The sequence below is a fragment of the Lissotriton vulgaris genome, chromosome 9 (genome assembly GCF_964263255.1).
Source record: "Lissotriton vulgaris chromosome 9, aLisVul1.2, whole genome shotgun sequence".
NCBI classification, from domain to species: Eukaryota; Metazoa; Chordata; class Amphibia; order Caudata; family Salamandridae; genus Lissotriton; species Lissotriton vulgaris.
In genome coordinates, this window is record NC_141697.1 from 940656202 (window position 1) to 940677653 (window position 21452).

The 21452-nt window shown below is 41.3% G+C and overlaps 1 protein-coding gene across 1 annotated transcript in view; it reads right to left on the bottom strand.

Annotated features, from left to right (window-relative positions):
- The window catches only part of LOC147692578 (cadherin-related family member 4-like), a 256491-nt gene that overhangs the window by 84714 nt on the left and 150325 nt on the right, over positions 1–21452 (bottom strand). The window contains exons 7-8 of the mRNA XM_086939538.1: positions 3786–3966; positions 654–804 (exon numbers count right to left, since the gene is read on the bottom strand). Coding sequence (XP_086795664.1) covers positions 654–804; positions 3786–3966 — 332 coding nt within the window. The remainder of the gene's footprint in view (positions 1–653; positions 805–3785; positions 3967–21452) is intronic.

Sequence of the window (21452 nt, forward strand, 5' to 3'; positions counted from 1 at the left end):
AAAACAATTGTAATGGAAGCTCGGTTGGTTCATATATAAAGCAACTTTTTACTGAGTCAACAAAATGTTCTAAGTTTCTTTCAGCAGATAATGCTTTGGTGTTAATATTCCAATAACAATGAGAGATACCTGTTATTTTGAGCTATATATGTGGCTTCTGGGCAGCTGTTCGTATGAATCACCATATTTGACAAATTTACAAGAATTCTTACGAACCAGGCACCAACACAATAATTCATCCGCCCCCAGATTAAATGGTTATGTTGCCTATTTAATTTGCCCTCACTGCTTTCTGTGCTTCATTGCTCTAAAAGCAGACTCTTAGCATGCTTCCTCCATGGCCTAACCCAGTGCCAAAATGGCCAGTCAGCCCCAATGCACAAATTGTCAGTCTGGTTTGGGTACAGAACCATGAAACCCCAAACTCATCTTTGAGACAGTAGATCCGATCCCAAGAGAACTGAGATGTCAACCTCAAGAGAACCATTTTCAGATCTCATAGTTACAATATGTCACTACACTGAGATCTCCACATCTCTACACACAGAATTTAGAAGAAGGGCCATGTTTCATGTTTCACAAGAACCTTCAGGCTGTCTGTAATGTTTTCACAATGTACAAAACTACATGCAGCATCAACACTGGAATCTTACCTGAAAGTTGCTGCCTATCATCTCAAAAATTAGAGGCGTGTTGGGGCCAAAAACCATTTTGTAGCTGATATTGTTGCTACTAACATCACGGTCTATGCAGCTGAGAGTGAAGAAGACGGTGCCAACAGGAACGGTCTCTGGCACTGTAGTACTAGGAAAAGCAAAGGACACTGAACAAGAGTATACAGATTTGACAGATAGGCTTCCTACCACATACACAGAAAACGTCGAGAAGTTGTTGGCTTGCAATCCTAGTTCTCCAACTCAGGAATCTTCAATGAAGTCACAAAAAGTGACTGGTCCCTCCCAAGTCACACCATACATGTGTGGGAGTTCATAGCACGTTTTCAAAAGTCAATACCCATTCAAAAATATTTATTTGCATTTCTGCAATTAAGGTTGACATTTCATTCCAAAGAAAAGAAAAGGCATTTATGCACGATCCATAAATGTACCTCTCCCCTTTATTCAATGTGCACCATAAGGTTTCCAAACTGTGGTATCTAGACCCCCCAGGGGTCAGTGACACATTCACAAGGGGTCCGCAGGCAACAGTTTTAAAAGCACTGCAAAGTTCCTTGTATAACCAGCAGTTCTCAAGCAACAATAAAGTGTCAAGATAACTCTGGTGATTATGTACCTGCTTGAGAGAGATGGGAGTTTTGTCCTGTGCCAGCTTTGACTCCTCTTTGGTAGCGCAGCTGGTTAATATGCCTGCTGCAAAGATTGTGTAACATGCTTATTAAAGAACCGTAATTTATGTGCCTAGCTCAGTGCGTTACTTCTTTTGATACAGAGATTCTTTTGTTATTGTTTAGTTCATAGGTTACAATTCTAATCTAGCGCAATGACCTTTGAACCGCCATCAAAGAACTGTTTGCAAACTGCATGGCCCAAGTTAGTAAGTTATGTTTTTTACTCAGTCTTTCAATATCCTCATGCTGCTAAAAAAAGCTTTGTTTGGGTAGAAATAAATTCTTATTATTAAAGTCAACGCTGCCACTGTGGTATGTTCCTAATCATGAGATTGTGGTTCTCCAGGCCAAGCACTATTAAAAAATGCCTGCCAGTATGGATGACATGTGAATCTTACAACTTGTAGTCCCCTTTGCTTAATGTAACATTTTGTACACACTGATTAACACGTGTATGAGTCATTGTCTTTGAATGTGTGTGATCATGCTCCGACACTCTACACTGGTATAAGAGGTGCTATAAAACAAATTAAATACATGTGACAGAGTGGCTATGGAGAGATGAGAGGCACTGTTGGAGAGTGATAGCGAGGGAATTATTGAAGAACCCCAACAAAGATTGTCTTATCCTGGAGCACAGTAAGGTCATAATTTTCTAGACTTTAAAGCTAATACAATTAAATATATAATGACAAATGTATTGTAGAATGCACCATTCTTTCCCAAATGTCTGTGGGGGGGGGGTACGCTCCCAAATCCCCCTTTACATTTTTTTCAATAGAAAATAACATCTTTAGTAATTTGAATATGTGTTTGGTGAGTACTTGTTTGTGTATTTTTTGCAAATTACAGTTTTAAGCTTTAAAATTGGAATTGTACAAATTGCTTGAGGTTTCCCAGCGTTCAGTGGTGACTCAGTGGGGGTCCTCAGGAGTCAAAAAGTTGTGAACAATTAGTAAAAAAGCTTACAATTTCAACCTTACAACATGGAACAAATTGGCGAAAGATTAAAAAAGTTATAATAGGGGATTCAAATCGAGTGGCTTTTACAGATAACATAAATACATATTTAAACCACTGAATGTGACCACATTTCATTTGTGTGGCTCCATGTGATATATTTTCTAGGTTGACTAACTTTAATAGGTATTTTGAGTTATTAAGCAAACATCATGTGCCTATTGTACATTTACCTATACAGTATGTATCTGTAGATGTTTGAGAACTGTAGATAAATCGTAACCACAATGAACACCATGTCATTGGTGTATGTGCATAAATGTTGAGGCATACTAAATGCTGTATACACCAATGGTGAGAACATCACAGTAAACAGTATATCATAAATTTGTGTGGGCTTATCCCAAGCCCTGAGAAACAAACAGCCAACACCCTGGAGGACTCACATGTACTATTTACCACACACATACATACAGGGCAGATTTTATGTTTGGTCACAATAAGAGACATAGACCATTGTCCATGAACATATAACAAAAAAACACACAAACGTGATGGGAGTCGTGCTTGCAAAAAGTCTAACTGCTGGCAATCGCTCAGGGTACCATTCAAACCCATCGTTCTTTTGCCACCTCAGTTTGGACCGAGCCATACACAAATCAGTCTTGGGAACAGTCCAGGCCAAACTGCCAGGTCAGGTCCTCACTGAACCAGAACATAAACAACCCAGGATCTGTTTTGCCCTGATTGGGGCTCTTCAGTCGGGTGCAGCTTGGTTCCAGCGGTACAGTGAGCAAGGGACCTACACCTGGACATAGCCATAGCCACTTAGGATGGTACTTAAAGCACACGAAAGGTGAGAGGTGAGAGGTGGAATGCTTGCAATAAGTCCAACAACTGGAAGGTTCAAGTAGAAGATATATACTAGCAAAATGAAAGCCCTGAGGCACCTCATTGTCTTAAATGTTCTACTTAGCTTAAATCTCCCCTCCAATAAGAAATATCAAAATTGGTTTATTCTCATCTTGTCCTAAACTCATTCCAAGTCTGGTACTCTATCATAAATTCCAAAAATACATAGCAGCTATATCAACTGAAGTGCTTAAATATGCTTTTAGATGTTAATTACCAAACTCAAAGTCTTTCCTTTTAGTGACCTCAAAAGGATTAGATGTTAAATAGAGCCACTTGGATACAAACGTGGATTACTCACAGATCTCTGCTAAGCATGCAATAGGCAAGTGAAATATATTATAAGGTACCTTTTGTTATTATCATTCATCAGAGCCTTACTTGCATGTTTCAGACATTAGCCAGTCCTGTTAATTCCAGACACTTTCCACAAACAAACCCATAAGATTATGTACAAAATCAGCTGCTGGTGATAAATGTACAGGTCTCTGCAGATTATCAGGGATGAATAGAGAAACATATGCAGGTGAAGATTGGATGAACAGGTATAACTTAAAATACTTACATAAAGTCGGCTGGAATGCACACAGGATCATTGTCATTCACGTCACTGACAATGATGTTAACGGTGGCTGTTGCGCTGAGATGATTGGTCAAGTCAAAGGCAAGTATCAGTAGGTATGTGGACTTAATTAAGGGATCGGCTTCCAAATCCAGATTTATTTTGGTCACAATTATCCCTGTCACTAAAGAAGATTGAAAAATAAAGGGTTCAGGGCAAAGTTATAAACAAGAGCGATGTCATGAGAAATTGAAGATAAATTCTTAAGCAATCTAGATTCATGCTTGTCACAGACCTCTGTCTGTTGACAACGTCAAAGTCCATTATTTCTAAAACTGATTATATACACAAACCTTTATGGTCCAGGGAGGTTCTTTTCCTTTTATGTTTTTTACTGCCCAGATAGATAAATTATTATTTCTTTTGCGTACATCTTCTCCAGAATCTCGATTTAATACACTTAGAAATCAACTAGAAATTGATTTGGGAATGGTTATCAGGGCCCTTCTGCCTGAATGCTTCATGAAGAGCCCAGGTTTAATTTCAGATTCTGCAGTGGTTTCCAATGGAGATAAAGAAGAAGAAGCCAAGCAAGAGGACTATATTTCCCACCACACATAAGCACAGGAAATTACATCACTGGATTTCCCATCATCCACCTGCACTCAAAGTGACATCCCTGAGTTTCCCATCAGCCATCTGCACAGGAAGTGCAATTACAGGTTTTCTCACCAAAACCATCTTTAAGAGAAGAAGCCAAGCCAGAGTAGTTCATTTTCCACCACCCATCAGCACAGGAAGTGACAGCACTGGGTCTCCCATCACCCACCTGCTCAGGAAGTGACATCACTGAATTCCCCATCATCCTTCTGGACGGGAAGTCACATTACTGGTTTTCCCACCAAAACCGTCTTTAAAAGAAGAAGCCAAGCAAAAGGTCTTCATTTCCCATCACCCATCAGCACATGAAATGACATCATGGCACCCTGGACTCCTACCCCTCCCAGGACCTAGTTAATGACAGCTGCAACTAACACATGCAGCGGACGGGCGGCTGGCATGCTGAAGGTGCACCAAAGGCAAGCCTGTCTGCACCCATCTGTGCCTGGACTGAGCCAAGCGTCAGGAACCCTGGTCCCATCAGTGTCCAGCGATACTCTGCAGCACTCCTTAGGTCACTAGACCCCAGACACTGTTGCCTAGGTTGTTACTTCTCAAATATGTTTTTTCCCTGACCTAGGAATTACGAAATTCGTCTATTCAGGGGGTCCTTGTTACATACACAAATCCCAGACACTGTTACCCCAACTGCTGCCATGCTGCACCTCCCTCCATGATAAGAGCTTTCACCTGCACCCACTGCCAGTTCTGCAGCAGCCACCCACCCACACCTCCCATGTAACTACTATCCATATCCTCAACACACCCTCCTAACACACACTCACACACCACACAAGCACCAACAATGCCTACACTCCCACCCTAGACCACACGCCACAGCAAACCTGCACGTCAGCACCCACTCTCATGCATGGTTCTCAACACACAATGACTCGGCAAACACACAACTGAAATATGGGCCCTTCTGAGCAGTGACGCACCTGACATTGTATTCACCACAAAGACCCTTATCAGCTCCCGGCATCACTACGGCATTCCCAGCAGGCTACAAGTCGATCAACAGGACTGCCTTCACAAGCCAGGGAGAGGACTCACCATCATTTACAAGGAATCCATCAAATGCACAACATCCACAGAGAACACCCTTCCATTCATGGAACACCTGCACTTCAAACTGCAAATCTCTGAAAACTTCACCCTGACAGGAACCCTCGCCTACTATAACCTGGGCCATGAGCCACCTTTACCGACCTCATCACCGACTTTGTCGCTCCACTCACCATCAACCAGAGTCTATATTCTCCTGGGTGACCTCAACTTTCACCTGAAAGACCACAACAACCCCTGTTTCACAGCACCCTTCAAAAGCTTGAGCAACATTGGACTTACCCAATTCGTCACAGAAGCAACACACACTGCAGGACACACACTGGACCCCATCTTCACCTCAAGCGACAGCATTATAATACAACTCCACCACCCAGCTCACATAAACTACCACTCCATCATCCGCTTTCAAATCAACACACCTCAAGTCAACACTACTACCACGTTCAGCACTCCAGGACTCAGCTGGGGCAAACTCACAGAAGCGGACTGGCTCAGCGCCCTAAGCACTGATCAACCTAGCCCCACAGACAACATTGACAAGGACATCAACATCTTCAACTGGATCAAGAACTGTGCGGACTCCCTCACACCCATCAAACCCAGCAGGCATAGTAGATCAAACAGGCAGGCCAGCTGGTACACAGAAGACCTCTGAGACATCAAACAACACTGTAAATAGCTAGAAAGGAAGTGGAGAGTCAGCCACAACACCACCAACCAAACTACCTACACAGCTGCACTCAGATGCTACCACCGGCAAATTAGAGACACCAAGAAACTAGTAGACCAAATCGAAGGAAGTTCCAATAGCTGCAAGGAGATCTTCTTGATCGCCAAGGATTTCACTCCACCCTCAGCACTGTCAACAACATTTCTGCCGCCCAACAAAACTGAGACAACCTATCCAACTTCCACAGAACAACTGCAAACATCTGCAGCAACTTTGCATACCAAACCAACCTCAGAGAACTCATTGCTAACCTATCCACCACCAAACAAGACTGCCACCTGACCAAATTGACAACCCTCACCAGGAACGACACATCAGCAATCATGCTGACCATCCACTCAGGGGCCCCAGTGGACCCATGCACCCACCACATCTACAACCTGTGAACATCACCAATAAGCACCACCCTGACCCACATTATCACCACCTCCATCACATCCGCCACTTTCCCTGATGAATGGAAACTTGCAGAACTCAACGCTCTCCTGAGGAAGCCCACAGCTGACCCGAATCAATTGAGCAACTTCCGACCCATCTCTCTCTGCTCCCTTATCCATCCAAAGTAATTGAGAAGGCCATCAACAAGCAACTCACAACCCACCTCGAACTTCACCATCTTGTAGGCAACACACAATCAGGATTCAGATAAAAACAGAGCACCGAAACAGCATTCATCGTGGCCAATGACGCCATCTAAAACATCCTGGAGCAAGGAGAAACAGTGGCCTGCAACATCTCCAAATTCTGCCCGGCCTTCTACACTGTCTTCCACAACATCCTCACGAGAAGACTCCACGAGATTGGCATACACAGTTCTATTCTCAAGTGTAACTGTTCCTTCCTCACAGGAAGAATCCAAAGGTCAGGCTGTCACCTTTCACATCAAGACCAAGAAACTGATATGCAGTCACTACTCAGCCCAACCCTTTTCAACATATACATGACACTGCTCGCCAACATCATCTGATCGCAAGACATCACTGTCATCTCCTATGCTGATGACACCCAACTTATCCTCCCCCTGACAGACAAAACAATCACCACCAGAACCAACTTCAACAACTGCATGACCTTAGTAGCAGACTGGATGTTAACCAACTCCTTGAAGCTCAACCCGACAAGACGGAAGTACTAGCCTTCGGCAACAAGACCACCCCAAGGGATTCCACCTGGTGGCCATCAGAACTAGGACCAACACCCACAGGTCACACAAGAAATCTAGAAATCATCCTAGAGGACAAATCTAACATGATGGCTCAGGTCAACACAGTGTTGTACCTCCTGCTTCCACATCCTATGCATGCTGCAAAAGAGCTTCAAATGGTTGCCTCAGAACACCAGATGGACCATTAAGCAATCACTTATTACCAGCAGGCTGGACCATGGCATCCCTCTCTATGTCAGAATCTCCAAACAACTTCTACACAGACTTTACATGGACTATGATTGTAGATATAGATAATAGAGGAAGGGTGGGAAAAGAGGTCCACACATTATGAATCCTAATTGTGTAACTTGCTTTTATAAATACTAAATGCCAATGAAGTTGCTTAAAAAAAAGAAATTCTACGCAGAATCTAGACCATCTGCAATGCAGCCACAAGACTCATTCTCAACCTCCCATTCTGCACCCACATCACACCGCACCTCAGGAATCTTCACTGGCTCCCAATTCACAAGCGCAGCCAATTCAACCTACTCACGCACATACACAAACCCCTGCACAACACAGCACCAGAATACCTGAACAGCCACATACACTTTCACCAACCCACCAGATCCTATGCCCTAACTCACTCGCACACACCACCCGCATAACCTCCCTCAACGCATCAGAGCCTTTTCCTCACTTCTTGAGATCCGCAACAACTTGCCTCTTCGTATAAGCACCTTGGGAACACACACCTACACACCTTGGATACCCTCTTGGGTGATTAGTGCCCTATAAAAATCAAGATAACATATATAACAAAGAAATTGCCTATATGTCAAATCCCACCATGCCTTTAGTTACCTATTGTGGATAAGACAGGACGCTTTGCTGGATAATTGTTTTGTTGAAATTTACTTTTGGCATGCATTCGAGCTGCATTGGATCAGGGCAAGAAGGCAGTCCTGATCCTATTAGACCTCTCTGCAGCATTTGATACGGTGTCCCATGCTATCCTTTTACATCGCCTAGCTAATGGGAACCGTTCTTGAATGGTTCAGAAGTTTTCTGGCACATAGGCGTCAGGTCACTATGCTGGGCCAATTTAGCTCAGAGGAGAAAATGTACAAAATAGGGGTTCCGCAGGGTTCAAGTTTGAGTCCCACATTGTTCAATCTTTATATGGTTCCCCTGATCAAACTGATCTCTTCCTTCGGTATTAGTACGATCGCATATGCCGACGATACCCAGTTGGTATTAATCCTCGACAAAAACCTAACCAATGCTGAATTGACCCTGAAAGAATGTCTTTCAGCAACATTTTCATGGATGACTGACAACCATCTAAAATGTAATTCTGCAAAAACAGAAATTGTGCCGTTTGGACCCAATAACTGCTTCTCTCCTCAGTCTTGGTGGCCGAGGGAGACAGAGGCCCCACCGAATACCATCAATGCAGTAAGAAATTTGGGGATTAAATTTGATAACACTCTGTCCTTTAAACAGCAAACTAGGGAAGTGGCCGGAAACTGCTTTAACATCATTAGAGGTCTCAGAAAATTCTTTGACCTGCTTCCCCTGAGCGCCAGACGGACGGTTGCAGTAGCACTGATAACATCAAGATTAGACTACTGCAATAGCCTGTATGCAGGGCTGAATAAATCTGCCCTTCATAGACCCCAGATGGTCCAGCATGCAGTGGCCAGACTAGTCCTAGGATGGTCAAGAGCATCCTCGGCCTCTGCTGCTCTGGACGCCCTGCATTGGCTTCCGGTCCAAAAACGCATTCTGTTTAACATCCTGACAATTTTCTACAAGGCCTTTCATCACCAAGGCCCAGTGTACTTACGGAAATATTTCATGCAATACCATCCGACATGCGAACTCAGATCATCCAAAGCAAATTTGCTTATCGTCCCCAACTTTAGGCTGGCGACGAAGGGAGGCAAATCATTATCTGCTATCGGCGCAAAAGCATGGAACAATTAACCCCAACATCTCCGTGAAGCCAATACGGAACAAAGTTTCAGAAAAATGCTGAAAACATGGATCTACTCACTGCCAGACACAGTATGTAAAACCCTAATCTGACCCCCCTTCCACCTTTCAGGACAGTCCTGCTATGGTCATCTGCTTGACATAGGGAGTTTCAGCACCAAGATGCTCCTTGGAGTGGTAGCGCGCTATATAAGTATCCAATCACATCACATCACATTTTAAGGATATCTTCACAAATATCACTCTATTTTCTCATAAACTTTTTATTTACAAATGTAATCCTTTGTACAAAAAATAAAAAATAAAAATCCTCTTCATAATAAAAGGAGACAGCAGGTTTCACCTCTGCCAATTAAATCAAAAGTGGTAGAGTCAACTGAACCTTCCTTATCTTTAATTCTGGAAAAAATTCAGGCACTTCGTGCTAAAACAGATACAATTGTGTCAGAGATTAAAAACATGTGCAACAAAATGGCTAGTTTATCAATGAAAATCTCTGATAATTCAATTAAAATATAAGATAATAAGGTTAAAATAGACGCTTTTACCCCACTTGTGGCGAAAATATCACCTATGTCGACATTACTTTTAGATGTGGAAAATCGCAACAGACAATATAACGTACGCATTTTCAATTTACCAGAAGATGTTGAGGGTGCCAACTGCAGATTATATTTGGAAAATCTGATTCCTGGCCTCTTAAAAATCTAATTTTCAGAAAAATTTGGAATTGATGAGGCGCACAGGATTCCTTCCCATTGCAACCCTCAACACACAAAACCTCGACAAATGATCTTTAAAGTTCTCCGTCACCACCATTCGGTTTTGATCAGAAAAGCAGCACGAGAAATCCCTTCATTGATGGTCAATGGGAATAAAATATTTATTCATCAAGATTTTGCCAAGGAGACACTTTCAATGTGCAAGGAATTCACTGCTCTTTGTCCTCAACTAAGAAGTCTTGTTTTCAAATATGGTCTTTTTGACCCTTCAACAATGCACATTTGGAAAGATAATTTCTTGAAATCCTTTCATCGTCCTGAAGAATTAAGACAGTTTTTGGATCAACAGTCACAGCACTCAATGAATACTCATGACTCTGCTACTTGATTATTGACAGTTACGTATTTTCTGACAAACTGATGATTTATTCTTGCATTGGGCTCCAACGGTTCCGGTCATGCTTGTAGAGCGTGTGTGCGTTTCATTCTTGCTATTAATGTACTCTGTTTGTTGTTGTTTCCATGTTTTATTTCCTCCTTCCTTGTTGCTTGTTCTGGAGCTACTATTTTCTCATACTCTTTCCTTATTTCTTGCTTTCCTCCTCTTGACATGTTTTCTCTTTCTCTTCCATTATGGCTAATGTTCATAATATTAAAGTAGTCTCATTAAATGTTAAAGGTTTACGTCATCCAGTTAAGCGTACAAAAATGTTAGATTATTTAGGTAGTTGCAAGGCAGATATTTGTTTTACACAGGAGACTCATGTAGATGACAAAATCTTAGATTATATGAAGAAAAAGTGGGTTGATACTATTGTCTCCTCTCCTGCTAATGGCAAAAAAAATGGTGTGGCTGTTCTTTTTGCAAAAAAATTACATTGCCAAATTTTGAGTAAAACTTCAGATGCTGGCGGGAGATATATAATAGTTAAAATTAAAGTTCAGAATTCAGTCATATTTTTCCAAAATGTTTATGGTCTTACAGTGCAAGATCCTGTTTTTTGGTCTAATCTTACAACTGAGGTTCTAAAGTTGGGTGAAGTTCCTTTAATTGTTGGAGGGGATTTTAATGTTGTATCTGACCCCTTACTAGATAGATTATCTCTTAATAAATGTCACCCTCCTAAGGCTTTTTATGCTTTTAAATCATTTATTCAAACCACTAAGTTAGTTGATATTTGGTGACTACACTTTTCTACAGAAAACATTTTTACATTTTTTTCAAACCCACATAATTCTCATTCCAGGATTGATTTTTTATTAGTCTCCAAGCAATTAATCAACTCAGTGATTACTCCTAAAATTAGTAACATTGATATTTCAGATCATGCTTTGATTTCTTTTGTTTTAAATTTAAATTCAACTTTTGCAAAGCAATCCAGATGGTGAATGAATACTTGCATCGTTCTTAATGAACACAATAAACTAAAGCTCTTAACTGCCATTCAAGATTATTTCCTACTCAACCCTGAAGATTCTACTTCTATGGTTAATAGATGGGATGCTTTTAAAGCTTATATTAGAGGTGTAACTATTTCTATTATGGCTCACGAAAATAAAACCTTTAATTCAAAAATTAAAAATTCTGAAAAACATATTGCAAAATTTGAGAGGCTTTTTATAACGTCTCATGATCCTCAATATAGAGTTAAACTACAATAGCTTCGATATGAGTTTAACTCAATCCTTAGCAAAAGAGCTGGCATTCAGATTTCTAATCCTAAAGCCAAATTCTGTTTTAATGCCAATAGACCTGGAAGACTTTTAGCTAATTATTTACGTATAAAAAGAGATAAAACTTAAATAAATTCAATTCATGGCCCTAACGGTAAAATTGCTTTATCTCACATTGATATTGTTAATGAATTTTTGGATTTTTACTTTAATCTGTATACAAGCCTGATTTTCATGATGTCTCCTTACTTGATTATTTTTTAACTACATGTGGATTACCCAAGATTTCACAATCAGATAAAACTGGGCTTAACTCACCCATTACTACAGATGAAATTTTATTAGCCATAAAATCTCTTAAAAAAATAAGTCTCCTGGTCCCGATGGTATTCCGGCTGAGTTTTACAAAGAATTTCAGTTACAACTTTTGCCTTTTTTATTTAAACTTTTTGCCTTTTTTGGCTCTTCAGGAATTACCTCAGGTTCTTTTACTGAGGCTTTAATTATTGTACTTCCCAAACCGGATAAGGACCCCACTCTTGTGTCAAATTATCGTCCTATATCTTTACTTAATCACGATTGTAAATTATATGCTAAAATACTTGCTTCTAGATTAGCCCCTTTAGTTTTATGAAGAATAGATATTCTGCAAACAATACAAGAACTTTGCTACATGTTATTGAACAAGGTTCGTCTTTAACTTTACCTTCAGGAATTCTAGCTTTAGATGCTGAGAAAGCTTTCGATAAAATTCATTGGCAATTCTTATTTCAATCCTTATTATCATTTAATTTTGGTGACACATGTATCCGCATGATTTCTGCACTATATTTTGCTCCTACTGCTCGTTTATTGATCAATGGCCAAGTTTCAAATCAATTTTTCCTTTTTAGAGGTGCAAGACAAGGTTGCCCCCTTTCCCCGCTCTTGTTTCTTATTGGTATTGAACCTTTCCTTACTTCTAGAAAATGTGATATTAAAGGAATCAATATTAAGGATGTTATTATTAAAGCCTTAGCTTACGCTGGTGATGTGCTTTTATTTATTAGTGATCCTATATCCTCATTCCCTTCCTTATTAGAGAGTATTTCAAAGTATTCCACAGTTTCTGGATATAAATTAAATACTAACAAAACTGAATTTTTTCCCTTAAACATTTATTGTACTCCTGATATGATACCTATGAATGAAATTATTTGGCAAAGGGATACATTGAAATATCTTGGTATTCTTTTCTCTTCATCCATAAAATCAACAATAACATTGAACTGTAACTTTATCTTAAATTATATTAAAGATAAAACGTCCAAATGGTCTTCACCACATCTTTCATGGTGGGGTAGGATGGATTCTATTAAAATGACTATTGCTCCTAAAATCTTCTACACCCATGCCATGATTCCTGCTCAATTTTCATTAAAGTTTTACAAAGATGTTGATAAACATCTCTCCAAATTTCTTTGGAATAACAAGTCACCTCGTATTAGTTATAAAAAATTAAAAATGCCCAAATATAATGCTGGGTTTGGGTTACCGGACTTTTTTCTTTATCATAAAGCCTTTATTTTAAAACAAAGTTTCATTTGGTTTAATCATTCCCTTTTAGATAATCATCCTATATGGCTTCATATTGAGAAAATCAACAGTAAATCCATTTCCACTACCCGCTTTGTTAACCATGTCTAAGAAATCATAATTCTTTCCACAAATCTGGTATCTTTAAATCCACTAAAATGATTTTTAATGATTTAGATTACATTTTTCTATCTCCCATGTTTATTACAGAAGACTTGTCATTATGGCATAGCAATGTCTTTAAATTGAATAGAAATATCAGTTTCTGGTATTCATGGATTAATGCTGGTATTTTTTATCTTAAAGATATCTATTCCAACAATGCTTTCTTATCACTTGAGGCTTTGCAAACAAGATTTAGTTTACCTCAGTTTGACCTTACCAAATATGAATATTTGTGCAATTCGATTTTAGATTCCTTTCCTCATGTTATTTATTCTCATGTTAAAACTGATTTATCAATTTATATTCAAACTGTCTCCACATCACCTCATGGTGTTTCTTTTTTATATAAAAAAGTATCCAATTCTTTAGGAAACAACATAAATATGATTTCAGTATTTTGGAATAATGAACTTTCACTTTCCCTGTCTATTGATACGTGGAAAGATATTTGGCTTAGTAGCATTTCTGGTTGGTTACCTGTTTCGCTTTACCAAACTAAGGGCTAGATGTAGGTAATTGAAATTTACCGATTCGAAAATACCGAATTTTACCGATTCGGTATTTTTGAATCGGTAAATGCTATGTAGTTAAAAATTCGGTAAAACATACCGAATCATTAAGATTCGGTATTTACAGAATCGGTATTTACCGATTCGGTAATTGCCATTTATTCCTATGGGCCTGGAGGCCCATAGGAATGAATGTCAATTACCGAATCGGTAAATACCGATTCGGTAAAATAGGGAAAGAGTCAAGGGTGGCAGGGTGGCCCTTTGACACCCTGTTGCACCCCTGAATAGTGCTTGTGTGCACATGTGGCACACATACATGCCCTAAGGGCATGTATATGTGGCACACATACATGTTTATGTGGCACACATACATGCCCTAAGGGCATGTATATGTGGCAGACATACATGCCCTAAGGGCATGTATGTCTGCCACATGGCACTGGTGTAAATGCACAGATTTGCATTTATGGAGGTATTCCTTATTTACCACCAACTAATAGTTGGTGGTAAATAACGAATCCTTAAGGCACAGAAGCACTCTTCAAAGTGCTTCCTACATGTCATTTACAGATTCGGTAAATACCGAATCGATAAATGATGATTCGGTAAATACCGAATCGGTAAATACCGATTCGGTGTTTACCGAATCTGTAAATTGGCCACCTACATCAGAAAAGCTGATTTCGTCCGTTACCGACCGGTAATAGCCTTCCTACATCTGGCCCGTACTCTTAAATTTTATTCAATTGTTTATGGACTCCGTTACAATTGTTTCAAGCTAAACCTCTTCAATCTGCAACTTGTTGGCATTGTAAATTACATCCTGGTACTTTACAACATACTCTTTTTGACAGTCCTTTAGTTTTTACATTTTGGACTGAAGTTTGGATTATTATAAAGAAGATACTAAATATCCATGATAATGTCTCATACTAAATGGTAATATGGAAATCTGCTGTTCTTTCGCAAAATGTAAATGACTTAGAAGGTAAACTTTTTAATTTCCTAATTTCAGCTGCTTTAAAATCCATTACATTCTGTTGGAAAGATGTTTCGCTATTATCAGTTCTTGCTTTGGTGGTCATGGGTTATTTTTACAAGAAGAGGAGCTCAGTTGTCCTTGACTGGGATTAATCATAACCCTAACTTTTATCACTCTTTTTGGATACCTGTTGATGTATATTTATCTTCTTAATTTTATATTTATAGCTAGTTTTTCTTTTTATTGATACTATATCAGGGCCGGACTGAGATCAGCAACCAGCCCTGGCAGGTTGCTTCTCCACCGGCCCTGGTAACGGGAGGGGAGGGGGTTGTTACCTGCTAGGCACTGCTCCCGCTTTTCTTACAGAGGGCCGATTTTGCAGCGCTGCTACAAAACCGGCACCTTGTAAGAAAAGCGGCCCCCTGGGGCCACAAAACCGGCCCCCACCCCTCCAGCCCACCGGGGAAATGCCCGGTGCCCGCAACGGCCAGTCCGGCCCTGTACTATATTACATTAATTTGTTTGCTATAGTAGCTCTATTTATAATTAATGCAATAGTTTTTATGGATGGTTCCTTCCCCTCCTCTCCTTTTTATTTTTTTAATGAATATTTACAATTTCTTACCTACTGTAATTCATTTGATGTTCTTGTAATTTTATATTGTGATTAGGTATTTTCGCTTAATACTATTTTTTCTGTATTGTCTGTGTTTATTGTTAAAATGAAAATTCAATAAAATATTTTGAACTCAAAAATAATGACAGGTACTTATCATATCTGATAACAGTTATAATGCAAGTCAATCAAAGCCTCTAAAAGGTATTACATTTATAATCACATGATTATGTAATTACAACCAGGCACCCTGGCAGGAATGCCTAGCAACATATTTCCAATTTACTTATCATTTCACATATTAAATGTAACTTCCAGTCCCCATTAGAAACCTTATGTAAATGCACCACTTAAGCAATTGCACCTCTTCACCTCTAGGTGATGTCTCTCCAGAGACATCCCAAGTTCAGCCTCTCACACCTCAGTGCAGTCCTACACATCAGCACCCAGCTGCAGAACAAAAGTTCCAGCAATATGTTGGCTTTGAAACAAGGCTGAACCCTTGAGGGGTTGTTTCTTGTTAAGTCCCCAGAAACTATGTGGGGGACTTTCCTCTCTTGTGCTGGGGAAGTCTGCGTTGCTCTTGCAGCTCACCATGAACCTTTTGCCACCAAATGTTGATGACCCCGTTCTCCTGGGGCCACCACACACAAAAACAAGCAGGATTCACCATGCCCTGCAAGACATTATGTTGCGCTTCGCGCTCAACGTGTGAATATCTGAGCAGCGGCTTCTCTGCTGCTCTGGGGAGTGCCTCTCTGCCTGCAGTGGTGGCCTCTCACCACTTTTGCCCTTCTTCTGAGTGCCCGGTCCCACCCAGGACCCCGCATGTAAGTAAGTTGGAGAGCAGCTCAGGGATCCCTTGCGTGCTGCCGCAGTAGCCCGCCTTCCATTCTGGTCTGACTCGGAGGCTGCAGCCGATCGTGCGGGGCCCCGGGGAGTGCAACAGCACTCCTTGCTCCTGCTGTGGTGGAGTGCAGCAGCACCCCCCCTCTTCTCTCCGGCACCGGGGCCCAGGAAAGGGTCCTGGGCCCCACCTCACCTGACCGGGACATGGAGTTGGGCGTCTTAGGCTCTTTTCCTCACTTCACGGGGGCGCAACGGCGCTCCCCGACTTCCGCTTCAATGGGGCCCAGAGTTGGGGGTCCCGGGCCCCTTTCATCACTTCACAGGGGCACGACAGCACTCCCCGACTTTACTTCAAGGGGGGCCCAGGTTGGAGAGCCTGGGCCCCATAGGCACCTTCCCGGGGGGCAGCCCTGGAACCTGACCCACCCCTGGGGCACATCGAAGACCAGCGGCGGAGCCCCATGTGATTCGTTGTCGGTCTGAACAGTCGCCTACCTTCTGGGGGGTTTATATCTCGGCCCCCGTGCGGCTGAGTTTGACAAGCTTGGCCTCTTCTCTCCCCTGGGGTGCATCCCTAGCCATCTGGAGCACTTTTCTCCACCCTCCTGACCTCCAAGAGAGTGACTCGGCAAGGAGCTGTCTACACTGGCCCCCTGCGCCATCCTTTCACCTGGCTCGCCTTCTATGCCTCTCTGCTCCTTGCGCAGAGGCCCAGACTTCTTCTCACTGGCCCTGGACTCCCGACAAGGCGCAGTACAGAGTCCTGGGACAGTCAGGGGGTTCCTCCTTCCAACTGCCCATAGTGCTAGGTTCCAGCACCACTTTTCCCCAGCCAGACCAAACCCTCTTCCTGTGCAGGACCTACTAGGAGAACTTGGAGGGGGGTGGCCTATGGGATAGTTCAAGATGGCATAGTCTCAGGGTCTCATGCCACATGGTCTGTGAAAATCCCCCTTCCCCCCTTGCTGACTTCAAGGCTCAGGCCCGGAGAAGGCCTGGTGCCTAGCAACGGGTGCCAGCTGCTGATGGATAACCTGCAGCTTCACCCCCATCTCTTCCTCCTGGAGAGAAGACCTTCACCCTTGGGAATGCTAGCAGTGAAGGGCTAGGCCTCTGAAGCTACAGCTTGGAGAGGAAGGTAATAATCCAGCCTGGCAGGGTCACACCCGGCTGGGCTCTGGTTATGAGCTGAGTTAGAGGAATATGACATTTCTGGATGACACATAAACAGTACAGATATGGCTTTGGACTCAGTAGAATATTTATTTTTACCCAACTTACAGTGTACTTTGGTGCGTGTCTAGAAATTGTAGGCCCTAGGGAACTGAAACTACCCCATGCGATCTCTGTCTCCATAGTAGAGTAATGGAGTGTTCCTACGGTGAAACAGTAAAGCACACTGACTTTCCCTTACAGTTGTCTCCCCACATTATAAAGCCTATTCCATGTCACCACCCAACTCTGTGTAATTCCTGCCACACCATTCTATCTGTACCTGATTCGGGGCTGCGCATGACAGGAATATGCCCTGTGCAGCCCTTATAAGGGTACACATGCGTCTGCAAACGTGTCCACATGTAAATTGTCCGGTGCCGCTTAACATGGGTGCAGCGCAGCAGCCTTACCTCACAAGGTGGACACCGGTGAAATCCACATGCAGTCTATTTCATCATGAGTTCACTGTGGGCGAGTCCCAGCTTATGAGGCTCTCCCACAGTAAAAGCTCAAAAATCAGGTGTTCAAAAAGCAACATCACTGCCATTTTTTATTATATGCACTTGTCACACAATGGCCTGTATCCTGCACACCCTGTGAGTACATCACAACTAAATATTTTCCAGTTCACTGCGACTGATCGCAAACTGGGGTACAATTTCCTCAACACAACTCATCATAACAACCTCTGCTCTATCCTAATCTCTTCTGTCTTTCAGCTGCATTCAGCAAGGTTTATGATTTTACCACTATAGCTACACTTGCCTCACTAATAACAACCACAAGGACCTACCCACACACCCAGACCAAAACCTGGATCAACTTATAAGGTAAATACACAATGGTCCAGTGGGTCAAACTTATGGCAAAGATCTACCCCCACTGGTACCTGATCCACATTATTGTACCACGAAGAGCCCTATTATGATGTGTAGGTTATCAGTCAGTCTGCGCTGTCCTGAAGAGACTCGTGAATTAGTTCCCTCTTGGGTTGAAATGTCAACAAACCTATGGGGCTATCCTATCTACAGTACTGAGAATATGGGGTCAAAACGTGAATATACCCACAGGGCTATCCTATCTGCAGTACTGAGAATATTGGGTCGAAATGTCAACATACCCATGGTGATATCCTATCTACAGTCCTGAGAATATTGGGTCGATGTCAAAATACCAAAGGGGCTATCCTAGCTACAGTACTGAGAATATTTATATGTTCAAGTTAAAGTTGGAACTTACTGTGGATAACTCATATTATATATATCTATATATATCTGCTTCCTGGCTCTAGCTGGCAATGTCGTCTCTTCCACCTAATGTGGGCGGTGCTCCATAACAGGTGTGAGTCCCCAATACATATGGAAAAACGCAGGACTTTAGAATCCCAAAGAAAAACGGGCCCTCCAGGGTGTATTTCGAGCCAATTTCTTTATCCACCTGCAACAACTCTGACGCGTTTCGGCTCCCATGAGCCTTTTTCCAGGTGACAACCTCACACCCCTTTAGATGGCAGATATCTTTCAAAAGTAAACATATATATATATGTTGTCTTAATGAATTTTATAACTTATGAGCTTTTTAGGGGGGGGGTGGTTTTAGATTTCCAGGCTTGGATTTTTAATGCCATGTAACCCAATTTTTAGCCCATATGGAATTAAGTAAGACAGTTTACATTGTGTATATAGGCTCTGTTAAAATTGGTTGGTTGTGTATTAATCAAGATAACGAACTTATTTAGTCGCAGCATTTGCACAAATATACAATTTGCACTAAAAAGCGTAATTTTGCACACATTGGTTTTAGGCATTTATGCCGATATGTTTTAGCTCCATATTTTTAATTCTATATTTAATATTATATAGAATCTTGATTATGAGATGTTTACATAACCTTTGCGTCATATTGCACAAAATATTCCCAGGCATTTATGCTGGCAATTCCATTATAGTTAAAAACTTTGCGCTTTATCTATAATGCTGCAAATAATATAAGGAAAATGAGAATTAAATCTACAAACATATAGTTTTTAGTTATTTATTGCAAAATGTTGCACATTGTTATATAATGCATTTATGCAGCAAAAAATATACATATACAACATCAACGGTCAGAACCTATTTTAATGTATAAGCTGGTCACTACTGATGTGTAAGGACATAATGTCAACAAAAGTATCTTTTCACTGTTTATTGTCACATGACCACAATGCTTGAAAAAAAATGTGTATTTAAAGATGTAACTAACTGCAGTGTCGCTATGTGATCAAGGTTACCAGTTAACCGAAACATGTCATGCCTGAAATACCATTTCGTGAGAGCAAATAAATCTTCCCACTTGAAATTCATCTGCTGCTTTGGGGTCCTCCTTTCTGTTTGGTGTGAATCGCCGTGGTGAACAGAAGTTGCAACGAGATATATATATATATATATATATATATATATATATATATATATGACACAAAGTACCCTCTGCATTGAGAAGGCACACATCAATGCTCGGCCCTCCAGCCTTCATGTGCTTCCTGCTTTCCCTCTCTGGCATACAATCAATTTTGCCGACGCGTTTCTGGGCACAAGGCCCCTTCTTCCTGGGCACGGAAAAACACACAAGATGCCTGCATTGGTTGTTTCTAGCTTTATTTAGCAGCATCCCCGCTTCCCGTGGCCATGTGATTCGTTGGTTAAACCCCGGGGCATTATGGGGCATGAAGTTCTGCATACAGGTGATAATTTCCTTGCAGTCAGTTCGAGTGTGCTTTTGAATTAAAGTTCAATTTTCTCCTCTTAGTGAGTTCCAGAGATGGATATGCAGGAAAATGTGCAATTATAAAGCTAGAAACAACCAATGCAGGCATCTTGTGTGTTTTTCCGTGCCCAGGAAGAAGGGGCCCTGTGCCCAGAAACGCGTCGGCAAAATTGATTGTATGCCAGAGAGGGAAAGCAGGAAGCACATGAAGGCTGGAGGGCCGAGCATTGATGTGTGCCTTCTCAATGCAGAGGGTACTTTGTGTCATACATTTCGCACGGCGGCCCGGCCGTGGAGAAGAGCACCATCGACAGTCGGAGGAAACCTCACTTACCGGCTGCACGAGGCTGAAGTTCAGAACCTTTCCGAACTTTAAACAGCGCAATGCTCATAATTGCACATTTTCCTGCATATCCATCTCTGGAACTCACTAAGAGGAGAAAATGGAACTTTAATTCAAAAGTACACTCGAACTGACTGCAAGGAAATTATCACCTGTATGCAGAACTTCATGCCCCATAATGCCCCGGGGTTCAACCAACGAATCACATGGCCACGGGAAGCGGGGATGCTGCTAAATAAAGCTAGAAACAACCAATGCAGGCATCTTGTGTGTTTTTCCGTGCCCAGGAACAAGGGGCCCTGTGCCCAGAAACGCATCGGCAAAATTGATTGTATGCCAGAGAGGGAAAGCAGGAAGCACATGAAGGCTGGAGGGCCGAGCATTGATGTGTGCCTTCTCAATGCAGAGGGTACTTTGTGTCCTATATATATATATATATATATATATATATATATATATATATATATATATATATATATATATATATATACACACACACCATGGTCTATCACAAATTATATTTAAATCCAATAAATGACAAAAAATAAAAAATATCTATTTTATATCATTCAACCTAGCAAAGTTTTATATAATTATGTGTGCATAACTATATATATATATATATATATATATATATATATATATATATATATATATATA